This window comes from Chiloscyllium punctatum, chromosome 40 (assembly GCF_047496795.1).
Source record: "Chiloscyllium punctatum isolate Juve2018m chromosome 40, sChiPun1.3, whole genome shotgun sequence".
Classification (NCBI taxonomy): Eukaryota; Metazoa; Chordata; class Chondrichthyes; order Orectolobiformes; family Hemiscylliidae; genus Chiloscyllium; species Chiloscyllium punctatum.
Genome location: NC_092778.1, coordinates 56,608,303 through 56,625,706, shown reverse-complemented (window position 1 = coordinate 56,625,706; position 17,404 = coordinate 56,608,303). Strand labels below are relative to the sequence as shown.

The window sequence follows — 17,404 nt, the reverse complement described above, 5'->3', positions numbered from 1 at the left end:
ACTTTTAAAACACTTCAAATCTGTTTAGGAAGCAACAGATGCTGAAAAGGGTTTCATTGAAGATGACAAGGTTACATTTGAAGTCTTCGTTCAGGCTGATGCACCACATGGTGTGGCGTGAGTATAGTATTTAAAATCATAAATTTTGGGGGTGCTTTGGAGGTTGCCTGAGTTTGTACTTATATACAAATAGTTAAGATTCTCCAGTGAGCAAAATATCATGTCATGACTTCTTTCAGGCTGTGTAATGGACCTTTTTGTCCATTGTATGGCTGGTGTGATGACCATGAAATCTGCTACCAGTACTTTGCTGCTTACGAAGCATGAGGTATTGAAGATTGCAGAGTGATGAATTGCTGTGAAGCTATTTTCATTTACAAGTATTTGAAGAGAAACTACAAGTAGAAAAGAAGGTTCAATTACATATGTTATTGAAAATCTAATTCTAGATGGGATTCCAAGAAGCACACAGGCTATGTAGGTTTGAAGAACCAAGGAGCAACCTGTTACATGAACAGCTTATTGCAGACATTGTTCTTCACAAATCAGCTGCGAAAGGTAATGTAAACATTAGTATTCTGGTCAACCCTGGAAATACATAGTTGCAAGGAAAGAACATAATTGCATGCTATATTCCTGATTTTTGTTGTTGTGTGCTGTAGACATGAATGGCATAAATTGACAAATGAAGATGTCTCTGAGAACTAACAACAGAAGCAGGTTTTTTAAGTTGGAAAACTGAAATATCTAGTATTGTTTTGGTTTCTTTTTTCTTCAGCTCCAGTAAATTCTGTTTTATATGTTTGGAAGAACAACAATGTGATCTACCTTAAATTAGATTGGATTACTTAGTGTGGAAACAGGCCCTTCGGCCCAACAAGTCCACACCGCCCCGCCGAAGCGCAACCCACCCATACCCCTATATTTACCCCTTGCCTAACACTATGGGCAATTTAGCATGGCCAATTCACCTGACGTGCACATCTTTGGACTGTGGGAGGAAACCGGAGCACCCGGAGGAAACCCACGCAGACACTGGGAGGACGTGCAAACTCCACACAGTTAGTCGCCTGAGGCAGGAAATGAACCCAGGCCTCTGGCTCTGTGAGGCAGCAGTGCTAACCACTGTGCCACCATGCCACCCATAAAATTCTTTGCTGAGAGTAAATTGTTCCGATCTTTTCCTGGTTGTAGTCTTTTCCATTCTGTACATGTAGGTGTTGGATGCAGAATGTTTGGCTGTTGGTAATGCCCTGGTGAATGTTTCCCAATTTATTACAGTTTCAGGTGTTGGTCCTCCAAATTAAGGTCTCAGGTGAGGAGGGATGAATTGACTCCTGAATCATTCTGCCCCACCCTTCCCCAATTATTGGTCATAATAAGGTTACTTTGAAAAGGCACCTTTTCCATTGTGGGTGCCCTTGTCCGAAACCTAAATGTGAGAGTTTGCAAAATTAGGCAATTTAAACAGGCTTTTGCTAAGCTGTCAGCTAGTGAAGAAAGTAAGAAGCCATGGGGTACAGGACATTTTGACAAAATTAATTCCACATTAACTTCATGACAGGAGGCTGTGAATAATAGTTGAAGGTTGTTCTTGTCACTGGAAACCTGTCTCCGGTGACCCATCGCAGGATTTGGTGGGGAGTTCCCGGCTGTACGCAGTGTTTGTTAATGATCTCTACGTGATGTAGCACGTTTGATCAGTAAATTCGTAGATGGTACAAAAATTGAAGGTGTGGTAAGTAACAAGGAAGAAAGCCTTAGACTACAGAATAATAGGCTGGTCAGATGGATAGGACGGTGGCACATTAATGTAATCTGGAAATGTGATACGTTCTGGAAAAACGAAAGGTAAAGGAAGTGTGTTCTGAATAGTAAGAACCTGGAAGTTCGAGAGATTGGAATGACTTTTGTGTGTCCTCGGTCCTTGAAGGCAACACAACAGGTGGATAAATTTAATAAGGTAATATCCCATATATTTGTACCTCTTATTTGAGACATTGAATACAAGGGCAGAGAGTTAATTTGAAACTGTAGAAAGTATTGACTAGGCCACAGCTGGAGAATTGAGTGCAGTTCTGGTCACCATACTACAGCAAGAATGTGATTGTCCTTGAGTGGGTGAGGAGCAGATTCACCAGATGTTGCCTGGTCCAGAGTGTTTCAGCTATGAAGGGAAACTCGATGGCTGGTGTTGGGTTCTGTCGTGTAGACAGGACTAAGGAGAGAAGGACCTGATTTGAGGTGTAAAGAATTAAAGGGCAAATAGGAAGAAACTTTCCCCTTCATATAGGGGTCACTAACCAGGGAGCATATGGGGTAGGAAGCTTAAAGATTATTTAAAGAAGGTAAGGCCATAAGACATAGGAGCAGAAGTTAGGCTATTCAGCCCATTGTGTCTGCTCCGCCATTCAATCATGGCCGATGAGTTTCTTAACCCTCTTCTTCCACTTTGTTACCGTAACCCTTGATCCCCTTGACAAGCAAGATCTTTGCACCCAGAGTTTGAAAGATATCTGGAGCTCACTGCCTGAACGCACATTGTAAGGTGTATTTAGATGAATGCTCAAATTGTTGTGGCATACATGGCCACAGGCCAAATGCTAGAATGTGTGACTAAAGTAGATAGGTTCTTGATGACCAGCACAGACTCGGTGAACCAAAGGGCCTCTTTCAATGTTGTAGAACCCTAATTTGGCCTTAAACACACTTATCCTGACAACCAATGTATCCCATGGTGCAGAAAATCAGTAGAAATCTTGCTAGCTCAGTCTCTAACATATCGATGACTGAACTGCCGCAGCTTTCTCTGACAACTCCAAAGCTTCATTTTCCCCCTCAGAGTTATAAGTAGCCTGCTGCTTTATTCTGAGACACTTCCCCTAGTTCCGAAGTCACCAATACCTGCCTGCACAATGGCTTGCAGATGCATCCTTCTCATCTTGTGAGAATTTCATACGTCACAACCAGCTCACCTCCCATTTTTCTAATCAGAGAAATCTAATAGAGCAATTCCTTTCTCTTAGGATTTAGTTTGGTGAAACTTTATTGTGCTTCCTTTCTGGTATGTGTATATTTCTATGGATAAGGAGATCAAAATACAGACTTAATGCATGTTTTTATGTACATAATTTGAACTCCCTTGTGAATAATATGCATTTAAATTCTATGCATAAGTCTTATGAAATCTTACTTTTTCTCAGAGTTGCAAATGTGAGTTAAGACTTCATGTTTAAATGAGCCATGATAGTATAGTTAGCAGTTAGACCCACAATATTCTTGCATTGATTCCAGGTTCACTTTTATCTTTGCTCTAATGTTGTTGCTGTTGGGCCAGATTATTGTATGAATATTGGCGGTATGGAGTAGTGGGGAGAAGTTGCTGGTGAAGTATATTAAATTTGCATCACCAGAAGCATAATAGGGAAAGGATTGCCTTTGCTGAATTAGAAAATGTGTCCAAAGAAACTTCTGGCAGTGCAAGTTGTGTATTAACATGCTGAACTTGGAATTGTTTCTTCAACTAAAACTTATGACTATGCTAGGGCTGAATTATTCTTCAATTTTTGCTTTGTCATGCTACTTAGTATAATGTTTATTTTGCTGATTTGTTTTTTTTATGCATAGGCTGTTTATATGATGCCAACAGAAGGAGATGATTCATCAAAAAGTGTTCCTTTAGCATTGCAAAGGGTGTTCTATGAATTGCAGCACAGCGACAAACCAGTTGGAACTAAGAAACTGACAAAGTCTTTTGGGTAAGTAGTTTTATTTACACACGGACTAAGGTTTCCTTCATCCATGAATGAAGATATTTTTTAAAAGACTGTGTAGTCAGCACTGCCATTTTACACCTCCATACAAGTTTTAATACTGTGAATGTAGATTGCTGAATGAATTGAAAACAAGATTAGCCTTTTTTTTGAGGTCTTGGATTGTGCAATGGTATGTCATTCTGTTCCCTAATGTTTTGTAATATGATTAACTCAACCTAATCAACAGATAGTTTAAAAATGTGATCTTGAATGCCTATTTTTTCACTTATTTGTGTGGGGATAAGAATGGGGCAAACTTGAGTCGATGATTTGTTTTCTACTTATAGATTGTACTTCAGTCAGTGAGTGAGTGGCTGTATATACTTTCTAATTTGAAAGAAGTCAAGATTTTTTTTTTCGAAAAAATTTTTAGTTGGTGTGTATATCTTATGAGAGTAAACTTTGCTTTAACTGGCAATCACAATAAATGGGCAAAAATTATACACCTGAATTACCAGAAGGTTGCGGTATTATCACAAACTCCACAATGGTTGAGTAGTTAGCTGAGGGTGCGAGTGGAAAGGTTCTCTGACAAGGCAGATTTGTTATTATTTGTGCTTTATATAAAGTATAACACTGTACATACCCCTTCCATTACATTTTTGTGATTTAATATGTTTTTACATTGTGTGGAACTCTTGATCAACTAGCCTATTTTTGAACCAGTACACTCTTGATCCCATGGATGCCAGTTGATTAAAAAGTTTGCATTTAATTTTTTGCAGAAGTATTATTTATCAGAGAACAAGGCCTGTATAGTACCTGTCAGGCCAGTGTGCACTAATCAGCTTAGTGGAAGCATTGACGGTGATGTCATTTTAAAATGCACTACTTTTGTCATTATTGACTGCCATGAAGTGCACATTGTACCAAATTTGTCTTGTGCTTCTTTGGTTTATTACAAGCTGCCAAACTTTGAAAATTGGTTAGTGTTGTTCAAAAAAACTAAAGCGATGTTACCTTTCTCCTTTAGATGGGAAACACTAGATAGTTTTATGCAGCATGATGTTCAGGAACTGTGCAGGGTGGTAAGTAATTTTATGAATTGTTGATTTGCATTTACCTAATAACCACTATAAAGGTTAACTCGGTGTTAAATAATCTATCTCTTTGAAGTGCAAACCTGTATTAAGCTATCCAGACTTAAGTATGGTTTAAACTAATTGTATATAAAACATTTCTAATTTGACTGAGGAAGGCAGAAATATTCACTGCTGTAAAGTGTTCGCCAGTTCACCTTGGCTTTCTGTTTTTACTAAAGATGTTGCAGTAATCTTTCTGAAGAATTTTAATTAACATATTTGGAAACTGTTTGGAAGATAGTTCTCCAGCAGAATTCATCTGAGGTTATCATTGGGAATATGCAAACTAATTTTTCAAATTGGTGTTCTCAGTTCATCTTGTCGTCTTAAGTGACTTATAAGGCAGTTTAAATATTTATGAAGAGCCATTTCTTCTAATACCTGAAAAGCTTAATTTATAGTTTTAAAAATTACCACACTTCACAATATTATGAATGAAAATTCATTGTCATTCACCACCCTGTTAACTAACTGTCACCCCTTCTGAATCACTATCCTACTCTTTGTCACATCTTTTAATTTTTGGAGGTAGTGTGAAGTGTAAAAATAATTTTTTTAATCATTATTTTATTTATTTATTTATTTATTTTTAAAAATTGTTTTTCCTAAAAAGTTATGGTTCTGTATAGTTGGGCTACATAATTTCTAGTGTTGAAAAATGTGGTGCTGGAAAAACACAGGTTGCATCCGAGGAGCAGGAGAAAAAGCCCTTCAGGAATGAGGCTGGTGTGCCAAGTGGGCTGAGATAAAAGGTAGGGCGGAGGGAATTTGGGGGAGGGGTGCTGGGAATACGATAGGTGGAAGGAGGTGAGAGTGATAGGGTGGAGAGTTCAGGAAGAAGATTGCAGGTCAAGAGAGTGCTGCTGAATCAGAGGGTTGGGACTGAGATAAGGTGAGGGAGGGGAAATGAGGAAGCTGGAGAAATCTACATTCATCCCGTGTGGTTGGAGGGTTCCTAGGTGGAAGATGAGGCGCTCTTCCTCCAGGCGTCGTGTGGCCAGGGTCTGGTGATGGAGAAGGGCGAGGACCTGCATGTCCTTGGTGGAGGGGGAGTTCAAGTGTTCAGCCACAGGGCCGTTGGGTTGGTTGGTGAGGGTGTTCCAGAGGTGTTCCCTGAAATGTTCCGCAAGTAGGCGGCCTGTCTCCCCAATGTAGAGGAGACCACATCGGGTGCAGCGGATACAGTAAATGATATGTGTGGAGGTGCAGGTGAATTTGCGATGGATATTGAAGGATCCATTGGGGCCTTGGAGGGAGGTGTGGGTGTAAGTTTTGTGCTTGCGGTTGCAGGGGAAGGTGCTGGGAGTGGAGGTTGGGTTGGTGGGGGCTGTGGACCTGGCGAGGGAGTTGCAGAGGGAGTGTTCTCCTGAATGCTGATAGGGGTGGAGAGGGAAATATATCCCTGGTGGTGGGGTCTGTCTGGAGGTGGCGGAAATGATGGAGGAGGATGATACGATGTATCTGGAGGTTGGTGGGATGGGAGGTGAGGACCAGTGGGGTTCTGTCCTGCTGGCGATTGGAGGGGCAGGGTTCAAGGGCAGAGGTGTGGGAAGTGGAGAGCGTCATCAACCACATCAGAGGGGAAATTGCGGTCTTTGAAGAAGGAGGCCATTTGAGTTGTTCGGTAGTGGAATTGGTCTTCCTGGGAGCAGATGCGGCGGAGGCGGAGGAATTGGGGATATGGGAAGGTGTTTTTACAGGGGGCAGGGTGGGAGAAGATGTAATCTAGGTAGTTGTGGGAGTCGGTCGGTTTGTAGTAAATGTCTTGTTGAGTCAGTTGCCCAAGATAGAAATGGAGAGGTCTAGGAAGGAAAGGGAGGAGTCTGAGTTGGTCCATGTAAATTTGAGGTCAGGGTGGAAGGTGTTAAAGTGGATGAACTGTTCAACCTCATGGGAGCACAAGGTAGTGCCAATACAATCATCAATGTAGTGGAGGAAAAGGTAGGAGTGGTGCCAGTGTAGCTGCAGAAGATGGACTGTTCCACATATCCAACGAAGAGGCAGGCATAGCTGGGGCCCATGCGGGTGCCCATGGCTACCTCCTTTAGTTTGGAGGAAGTGGGAGGATTGGAAAGAGAAGTTGTTCAGAGTGAGGACCAGTTCAGTCAGTCGAAGGAGGGTGTCAGTGGAAGGGTCCTGGTTGGGTCGGCGGGAAAGGAAGAAACTGAGGGCTTGGAGGCCTTCGTGATGGGAGATGGAAGTGTATAGGGACTGGATGTCCATGGTGAAGATAAGGTGTTGGGGGCCGGGGAAGCGCAAATCGTGGAGGAGGTGTAGGGTGTGGGTGGTGTCCCGAACGTAGGTGGGGAGTTTATAGACTAAGGGGGACAGGACCATGTTGAGGTAGGCAGAGATGAGTTCGGTGGGGCAGGAGCAGGCTGAGACAGTGGGTCAGCCGGGGCAGTCTGGTTTGTGGATTTTGGGCAGGAGGTAGAAACGGCCGGTGCGGGGTTGTGGGACTATGAAGTTGGAGGCATTGGATGGGAGATCCCCTGACGTGATGACGTTATGGATGGCCTGGGAGATGATGGTTTGGTGGTGGGAGGTGGGGTCATGGTCAAGGGGGCAGTAGGTGTCTGCGAGTTGGCATCTAGCTTCAGCGGTGTAAAGATCGGTGTGCCAAACTACCACTGCACCTCCCTTGTCTGCCGGTTTGATGGTGAGGCTGGGGTTGGAGTGGAGGGCTGCGTATTGAGGGGGAGAGGTTGGAGTGGGTGGGGGGTAGTGGACAGGTTGAGGCGGTCAATGTCACAGCGGCAGTTCGATATGAAGAGATCAAGGGCTGGTAAGAGGCCAGCATGGGATATCCAGGTGGATGGGGTGTGTTGGAGAAGGGGTCGTCAGAGGGTGGGCAAGAGTCCTTGAAGTAGGCTCGGAGGCTAAGGCAGCAGAAGCAATGCTCAATATCTAGCCGCGTGTCAAACTCATTGATCTTTCCCCCTTCATCCAAGAACTCCCCACCTACATAACTTCTAGTAAGTAGCCCAGCTGTGCAGAACTGTAAGTTACGGAAGGGAAATTCGTTCAAACTTTAAAACTGTGAACAGCCATAAAGTTGATTTACTGTTTGCTGTTGTAGAAATATTAACATTTAATGTAAAGTTATTGGAACTTAAGTTTAGAAATAGGTTTGAAATTTTCTGTCTGGCAGCAGGGCTACAAGCCAACAGTGGAAATGCTTGAACCAGGAAGTAAATTGTAGCTACACCAGTCGCAGCCATTTGTTATTTTCTGGGGACTACTAGTGTCAAAACTAGGTACTACGCCAGTATTGTGGTAGTTGTGGGATTCTCTGGTCTTTTAAAGCCTTTAGATTGTGATAGAGTACACAATCCTATATCCAAAATTCAAAAAGCTCTGAAATCCAAAGGTTTTTTTTTCCAAAGTTTTTTATCTCTACAACAAGGTGACTTAGCATGCGCACAGAGAACCCAACTCTGCCCATGTCACTCAGATGTGACGTGGCCCAGTATTGGCAGGTGTCAGTTGTGTCTCAGCGCTTGTAGTCGTGGGTTTGCTGTTCGGTAAAGTTTTCTTAAGTTTCACTGTGCAAATGTCATTTACAGAGGAACCTTGATTATTGGAACATCTTTTGTCTGAAAATTGGATTATCTGAATAAGGTCTGAAGGTCCTGTAAAACCGTTGCAGCATAGATGTTATTGACAATGATGCGATGGTTGCGTCTTTTGTTTAAATGAGGGTTACCTGCACTGGAGATCATGTGCAAATGTCGCATCAAAGAGGTGTTAGTGACACTGGTGCAACTTGCTAAGTCAGTCAGTTGTAGCAGTGTTAAAATTTTAACACACAAAAAGGACTGACCTGCTACAAGATTTAAATGCATGACAAAATCAGTATCTTCATTCCCTCTGACTTTGACTTTGTTCTGAGTACAATACATATCTGTTATAAGTGATAGTTTTTTGTACGTATTTATCGAGTCTGGAGTGAAAGTAGACAGCAGTGACAATTGAATAGAAAAGCGAGATTTTGCAGCGTCTGGATTGTGGTGAAAAGGCATCAGATTGCTCACGAGTGCAATATTAGAATAGCAACTGTGTCCCACATCTTGAAAGCAAGACTGGCGACTGAGAAATCTATCAACCAGAGTGACGCTACAAGTGCATTAACAAGAAAATTCTTAAAGCCAACAAAAGATGAGCAACTCGACCAAGTTGTATTTTTGTGGTTTTCACAGCATCGTGCAAAGGGCATTCCCATATCTAGCCAGATGATACTACGAAAAGCTGCCAGTTTCCATGAGTGACTCCACATCAGTGATGCCGATCATAGCATATCATTGGGCTGGTTACAGTGTTTCAAGCTTTGTCACAGCATTAGGCAATTTTAACATTCTTGGAAAGCAAATGTCTTTGGATGACAGCACTGTGGAAGGATACCGACAGAAACTGCAACCCATCATGAAGGAAATTATGAACCTGAGCACGTGAACAATGCTGATGAAAGTGGATTGATTTGGAGGACAAAACACTTGCATCCACCACAGAAAAGCAGGTGTCAGAACATAAAGTGCAGAAGGATTGTGTTACGATTTTCCCTTGTGTCAACTCCCACCGGCACTCGTAAATTGCAGCTTGTCTGCAGTGGGTGTTATGCTAATCCACGTTGTTTCAAGAACTGACAAAAACTCATTTCCCATGACTTACAAAGCACACAACAAGGCATAGATGACACGTCCACTTTTTTCATCCTGGTTTGCTGAAGAATGTACCTGCCATCAGATTAGATTCAGCAAATAGCAATGTGCCCTTCTGCTTGTTGACATCACGGTGGCACACTATGAAAGGCAGTCATTGAGAATCGCCAGATGGAGCTATCGAGTTTGTTTTCACCACCAAACACCACTTCAAGGTTACAGCCACTCCATCAGGGAGTCATCGAAATAATGAAAAAATATTGCCGTAATATGATGTGTACTGTCCTCAGTGAAGGCAATGCAGGTGAGTGCAGGAAATTAATGAAGGCATTCACAGTTAAGGATGCTTTGTGTATGATTGCTGAATCTTGGGGACCCGCATCCAGACATCGACAGTTGTAGAGTGTTGGTACATTGGGTTGTGTGTTGGGAGCCATGACAGTGAAGAGGACAGCACCTGTCCAGATCAAAGGCTCACCACTGACATCACTGAGAACTGCAGACAGCTGGGGTTAGAAGACTCTGTAGAGGCTGAGATCGACATTAGGTAAGCTGTAACAATGACGTTGGAACAGACACTCAGTAATGATCTGATAATCAACGTAGTCACCAAAGAACAGTGGCAAAGTTCAGACACCACGGACGGTAAGGAAAATCAGATATTTACTCCTCCAGTCCCCACTAACGAAGCTATCAACAGTTTGTGACTTTTCATGGAATGGTATGAAGCACAAGACAGTCTGTCATTAACTTGGTGCCTCTTCGTCAAATGTTATCTTTTGCAAAAATAGACAGCAGTAGCACCTCAAGCAACAGGAGAGGTTAGAAACTTTGAAAATTAATAATTGACCTCCGCCAAGGAATTTTATTCACAAATTGATTTGATTTGTAAAATATCATGATTTTTTTAAGCAATATCCAGTGTTTGTACAAATTTTCACGATTGAATGAAATAAAAGTTTGAGTTTTTAAGGCACACAATTATGCGCAGTGTGGCTTCCTTTTAAGATTAAATCAGTTATACAAACAATCAATTATCCAAATGAAAAACTGCCTGCTCATTGCTTTCAGATAATCAGGGTTTCTCTATTCTGAAAATCAAAAATTCAGATATCCAAAAAACCAACTGGCCTTAGGGATTTCAGATGAAGGATTGTGTACCTGTACTATATTAACAGAGCGTCTATGCAGCTGCTCTTCTGAATTGAGTGTTTTTAAACTTTCTCTGAACTGAACTGTTTTTCTCGTATAAATTATCAGTGTAAAATGTAATTTTGCAAAGCAGCATTGTCCATGGAAATCTTCACCTGCCAGTATTTCATACCAAGTACGTGAATCTATCATAAACAGTTTTCAGATGTTGTGGTTGTGAAATTTTGAACCCATGCCTATATTTGATATGGATTAGCAACAACTGGCAGCATCTAACTGCCCTAAGCTCTTGGAGTAGTTTTTTTTACTTGATGTATTATTAAAGAGCATTACTCTGCAAAGTTCTCTTCTCTTAATTGATTTGCCTTTAGGATTATTTCTTCTTTTTCTAGCTACTTGATAATGTTGAAAATAAAATGAAAGGAACCTGTGTGGAGGGCACAATTCCGAAATTGTTCAGGGGAAAGATGGTGGTATGTACAAAATTAATTAGTTACAGAATTTGAAGAGATGTTGTTAATTTTGGTATGTTAACATTGATTTTCTTGCTTTTCAAGTCATATATTCAGTGTAAACATGTGGAGTATCGATCTGAGAGAATAGAGGATTATTATGATATTCAACTCAGTATAAAGGGAAAGAAGAACAGTGAGTATAACTAAATTAAATTGTTATACTATGTGCATTCAGAATTGCAACAAACTGATATTTTCTTTTGTTCTACAGTATTTGAGTCTTTCAAAGATTATGTAGCAGTGGAGCAGCTGGATGGGGACAACAAATATGATGCTGGCGAGCATGGTTTACAGGTGTGGAATTCTGCTGAATAATGAAATATTAAGATTTACATGTGACTAATTCTGATTTAAGACTTTAAAATGGTCAACTGATAATTAAGATGTGGACAGAAACAAGTCAAATTATAAAAATTCAAATTTCTGGTTGCTGAACAACTAGGTCAGAAATGGTTTTCTGAAAAAAAATTTAACTTTTCCCTGCCCCTTAAGAAAACGACTGCATTCAGGGCTTGCGTGTTTTAAGTTTCTGGCAGAGAGTTCCAATCAAAACCATTATAATCAGAGCTGTACATTATGGAATTAGACCCTTTGGTCCAACTCCTCCATGCTGACCAGAAATCCCAACCCAATCTCGTCCCACCTGCCAGCACCTGGCCCATATCCCTCCAGACCCATCCAGATGCCTTTTTACAAATGCTGCAATTGTACCAGCCTCCTCCACTAATTGTTAAATGAAGTAATTTTGAGTGAGTTTTGTGTTGGACGGCAGGTGGCATTGACTGTGCTTGTTACTTGATAAGTATTGCAAATCACCTGGAATGATTTGATTCTAGGTGCAAGTAGCTTTCCTGTTTTTAAAGTCTCTCACATCTGTTCCGGTGTTTAGTCAGAGAATGATACTGCCCAGACGCAGACCCTTTGGTCCATTTTATCCGCACCAGCTAAATTTCCCAAACTGAACTCTGTCTTATTTGCATACATTTAGCCTATATCCCACTGAACCCTTTCTTATTCGTGTACCTGTCCATTTGTCTTAAGTGTTGTAACTGTGTACCTGCATCTGCCACTTACTTTGGCAGTTCATTCAACAAACTACCCTTTGTGTGGAAAAAATGCCCTCATAGGTCCCTTTTTTTAATCTTTCTCCTCTCACCTTAAAAATATGTCCCCTAGTTTTGAACTGTCCACACTCTGGGCAAGACTTTTATTACTCACCTCATCTGCACCCCTCATGATTTCATAAACCTCTATAAGGTCACCCCTCAAACTGCTATGTTCCAGTGGGAAAAATAAGTCTCAACTTGTCCAAACTCTTCTTACAACTCCAAATCCTCCAAGCCCAACACCCTGTTAGATCTCTTCTGAACTCTCGCCAGGTTAATAATATCCTTCCTATAGCAGGCCAACCAGAATCGGACGCACTACTCAAAAAGACACCTCACTAATGTCCTGTACAACCTCAACACACTAACTCTATACTCAGTGATATGAGCAATGAAGGCAAGTGTGCTGAATGCCTTCTGAACCACCCTAATGATGTGATGCAAACTTCGAAGCATTATGTACCTGAACCATTAAATCTCTATTGGTCACTACCCAAGACTGATGTATGAATACATTTCAATCATTTTTAAAATCTGTGCAAGCTATTAGTCATTTAAGTTCACTGCATGAAGACCACACCTCTAGTTTGTAGTCATTTCAAGTTTTGATTTTCCCAAACAATACCTGATATGAGTTGTCACACGCTGCTTTGCTTGCTATGAATGTACTACGCACAAATACAAAAAGCATTGCAAAGTGCCTTCATAAGTGAGCCTAAATTTCCTTTGTCAGAAACCTGATAAACTCATGATTGTCAAGGTCTCCAAGAAACTAATGTATATGTTACACACAGGATGCAGAAAAGGGTGTGAAGTTTCTTACCTTTCCACCGGTGTTGCATCTTCAGCTCATGCGGTTCATGTATGACCCACAAACTGATCAAAATATCAAGATAAATGACCGGTAAGCAAACTTGTTTTTTTTTGTCCAAATAGGCACTGATATTATTTTGGCACAAAGTACATACTTTGTGTAATAAACAGGTAACATATTTCTCCTTCCAAAAGATAATCTAAGCCTGAATTCTGATGGTAGATCTTAATTGTTAATTAGCATCTCCTAATCTCATGTAAGGAAGATTTAAGAATAGTTATCATGTCGTAATGACTTGTCAATCAACTTGATGTTTTTGTTATAGCCGTTGTCTTCTGATGCGTGTGGTTTAAAAAAAAGTAACATCTGTGAATTACATCAGCACATGTAATTGATGTAAATAACCTTGTTACAGTCCTTCTTTTTTTTTCTAAATTGGCTGTGCATTCTCTCTTTTTTCAAACTGCTTTTTTGAAAGTGACTTTATGCAGTCAACTGTTACACAGGCAGTGATAAAACAATTTTTATTTTGTATTGACCTTTTGGCTTTCTCTTAGGATTTATATCCATGAGAACAAGCAGAAGGTTGGTACCCAAGCTCCATCACCATCCATCCTTCACCATGATCACTGACCGCAAAGTGATATGTGAATTAACTTGGGTATTTCCCCTCTAACATTTCTGTTCTTGATGCCCATTGTAAGATTGAGAGCAGTATGAAATATGACTAGATATTGTGTTTACCCCTTTGGTACTGTATGTTAAAGCTACAGACCATTGTGATGCTGTGCAATAGTTGGTTGATTTGGATCTTTGCATCTGATAAAAGGTTGTTTTTTCACAATTTTGGTGTCAAATGGGTCTCAAAGTTTGTTATGAATCTATGGTATGTAGAAGGAACGAGTTGATGGATGTAGAAGAGAAACCATGGTAAGACTAACAGCTGACTTCCAAAATAATTTGTTTGGGAGGCTTGAGTGCTAGAGATTTTAGAACCTAATATTGTGGATCGTCAACGGTTGCATGTATTTCATTACTTCAGGACATTGCACTGAACGCTAACTATATTCTTAAGAGTAGTTTTTTAATCATTGCATCTTTGTCAAAGGTGTGTTATGCCTAACTGTTCCAGTTAGTCTATGTGCCGTAGACATGTTTTGTGTGTTTTGAATATTTAATCCTTGATATTGGGTACTAATTGTAAGAAAGTGTAGAGACTTATTGAATGTTCAGTTTCTTTACACGTTTAATCAGCTGACATTTTGTATTCTGACTTGCCAAGGGGCAGACACATGAGCAAAACATGATTTGGACAAAGCACAATTTATTCTGAACAGAACATATACTAAGCAAGATGTACACACTGCACAATTCATCTTCAACCGATTTAAGACATTTTAGAGGTTTGACTCTCATTTGCCATTTCCGTTCACTTGATTCCCCTCATATGTTCCATACACAGTCTTTATAAAGCATCTGGCTTAAAGATGTTTAAACGAGTTGCAAATTTGATTTTAAAATGGAAATCGATCATTATACTGGACATGTTACTACTTAAATTTGAAAACCAACCCAATAGTTGGAAAGCATTACCTTGGTGAACTTGCTGTACGATTTGCTAAAATGTTAGATGCAAAGTAGACTTCAATCATTATTCCTCTTTTGTTTTAAATGTAAAATGTTTAAACAAAGTCAGTTTCTTCCTTTTGTAATCCTCTGTTTAGAAATAGGAAGTGTTTCCTATAATACGTTCTAATCGATAATAGCAGATTTCTGTACTGTTTATCCAGTTTTTCAAACCTCACCCACTGTCTGAACCAGTCATTTTTTTTCTTCTTCAGACTAGGTTCTAAATATCAATTTATTTGCTTTATTTATGGTGTGTTTAAAATAGCTGATGTAAATTCTAAATCTTTGGGAATGCAGCATTACGGTCAGTCACGATAGAGGAGAATTCTTCTCAGTTCTGTTACTATGACTGGCTCCAAGAAACTGAGAGTACAAAATATTCTGCATATTTCATGTTCAGGAATCTTAGACACATGAGTATAGGTAATCACAAACATTTGTACAAATCATAGTCTCCTTGATCTAGACTTTTATTATGAAGACCACTGTTTTTGTCAGCTTTACTTACATCAACTCTTCAAAATAATCAGTTGAGGTTTTGCATGGTTTGTACTCGAGTAAAATTGTTTTTGTTCATACATTTTCAAGCTATTTTCTGTTAATGTGCTCAATGCAGTAAAACTGAAGTTCTAGCATTAGGTATTGCACCCAAATTATTACAACCAATATTTGACCCCCCCCCCCCCCCCATAGACTTTGCTGAAATAAAATGTACAGTTTTCTCCCATTTGAGTATTTTCTAAGGGAAATTTAATTTTATTTTTTAAGGTTTGAATTTCCTGAGCATTTGCCCCTAGACGAGTTTCTGCAGAAACCCGATCCCAAGGATTCTGCTAATTACATACTACATGCAGTGTTGGTGCACAGTGGAGATAACCATGGTGGACATTACGTAGTCTACCTAAATCCTAAGGGTGATGGTAAAGTGAGTATATCAACCACTGGTGAAGTAGTTACACTTGATGTGCGTGTTATTAATGATCAAGACAAAGTTACTATTCGGTTCTTGAGTAAAACATTGAGTTTGTGTGGCAATTGAAGATCAACTTTCAGGTGATTGGCAGCATTTTGGCCCAGTACAGTTTACTCCTGACCATTTTACAAGCACCACAGTTTTTTTTAAACACAAGGGTGGGAGGGACACCTTGGGATATTTTGTATTTCAGACTGTCCCCTTGAAAAGAAGTAACTTGTTTTTTTTATATGTTGATTCACTGAATAATTCCAGGAACAAGTGCAGTGAGCAGGGGATGTTAATCACTTACCTTTTCTTCTATGCAAAAAGTTAATTTTTCAGATGGTGTAGTTATTCACTTTACAGCTGGGAACAATTTTAAAACTACATAATAAATACGTCTGTGATCAGGGTCTGAGTTTTTGCTTTACTAATTCTGCAGCTGGAGAAAGTTCTTGATTCAAAGGAAAATATCTATTTATTGTCTAGCTTAATTGAACTTTAAGGATAATTTTGAAAAACTTTTCAAGAAGTAAATATTCAATATGGAATTGTCAGGATGTGGTTTTTCTGTTGACATTTAAATTTAGCAAAAGTTCAGTAATTGTCTTTTCAGACTTAGAGACATGAATTTGCATTTTTTAATCTTTTTAAAACTGGCCTTGTAAAAACGTGACATGAGCTTGTCGTATCTAGAGCAAGATGTTTGAGTACTGCTTGTTATTCAAGGTTCCTTTTGAACACTCAGTTTTTGGCTACTATGCAGAAGTGACAAACATCCTTGCTGGAAAAGATTGCTCCTAAGCTAGAGTTTAGGTTGCTGTTCACGCTTGCAGTTGATGTCGCTTTCTTAACCAGGTGCTTAACAATGAGTGGCTTATGATAGAAAATGAGAGAAAGTGAGGATTGCAGGTGCTAGACATTAGTGTGTGGGGTGCTGTAATAGCACAGCAAGTTCGGCAGCATCCGAGGAGCAGGAGAATTGACATTTCAGGCAAAAGCCCTTCATTAGGAATGAGGCTATGAGCAGACAGGGTGGTGAGATAAATGGGAGGGGGGGATGGGGCTGGGGGAAGGTTCCCTTCAGCCCTACTCACTCCCATTTATCTCACCACCCCCTTGGCTCACAGCCTCATTCCCAATGAAGGGCTTTTGCCCAAAATGTTGACTCTCCTGATCCTTGACTGCTGCTGCCTGAGCTGTGCTTTTCCAGCATCCTACACCGTCATGATAGAAAATGTTCTGTTGTAATCTATTGACTACCTGTTTAACAAATGTGTGAATGTTTAATGGTCAACAAGCTTTTGTCTTAGACAACCTTCCCTATCCCCCGTTAACATTTTACAGTGTATGATTGATTAAAAAATTGTAACCTCGCCTGTTGTAATCCAAAGACTGTATTGCACCTGTAACTTCAGTCTTTGTGCCAACTGAAACTCTACATTGTCAAATTAAAAATAACCAAATTTAAGAGGAAATGATAAACTGATGTGTCTAACAAATATCTTCCGAGGCAGCAGTGAAATTTTGCTCAGTTGTTTTCTTTACCTTTTTTCCAATGCATGTATTACAGAACATCAAGATAATTTTTGATAAGATACAAGTGGCAGATTTGCCAGTGGAATAAATATACTGACTTAACACAATGCAACTAATGATCCAGAGTGGTTTGATTGGC

At 40.1% G+C, this 17,404-nt stretch overlaps 1 protein-coding gene across 4 annotated transcripts in view; it reads left to right on the top strand.

The window, feature by feature from the left end:
- The window catches only part of usp7 (ubiquitin specific peptidase 7 (herpes virus-associated)), a 100,652-nt gene that overhangs the window by 48,361 nt on the left and 34,887 nt on the right, over positions 1-17,404 (top strand). For all 4 annotated transcript variants that reach the window (XM_072559990.1, XM_072559988.1, XM_072559989.1 and 1 more), the window contains exons 5-13: positions 29-117; positions 450-558; positions 3,628-3,758; positions 4,789-4,843; positions 11,100-11,180; positions 11,265-11,355; positions 11,434-11,516; positions 13,123-13,232; positions 15,540-15,696. In XM_072559990.1, the coding sequence (XP_072416091.1) occupies positions 29-117; positions 450-558; positions 3,628-3,758; positions 4,789-4,843; positions 11,100-11,180; positions 11,265-11,355; positions 11,434-11,516; positions 13,123-13,232; positions 15,540-15,696 (906 nt within the window). The remainder of the gene's footprint in view (positions 1-28; positions 118-449; positions 559-3,627; positions 3,759-4,788; positions 4,844-11,099; positions 11,181-11,264; positions 11,356-11,433; positions 11,517-13,122; positions 13,233-15,539; positions 15,697-17,404) is intronic.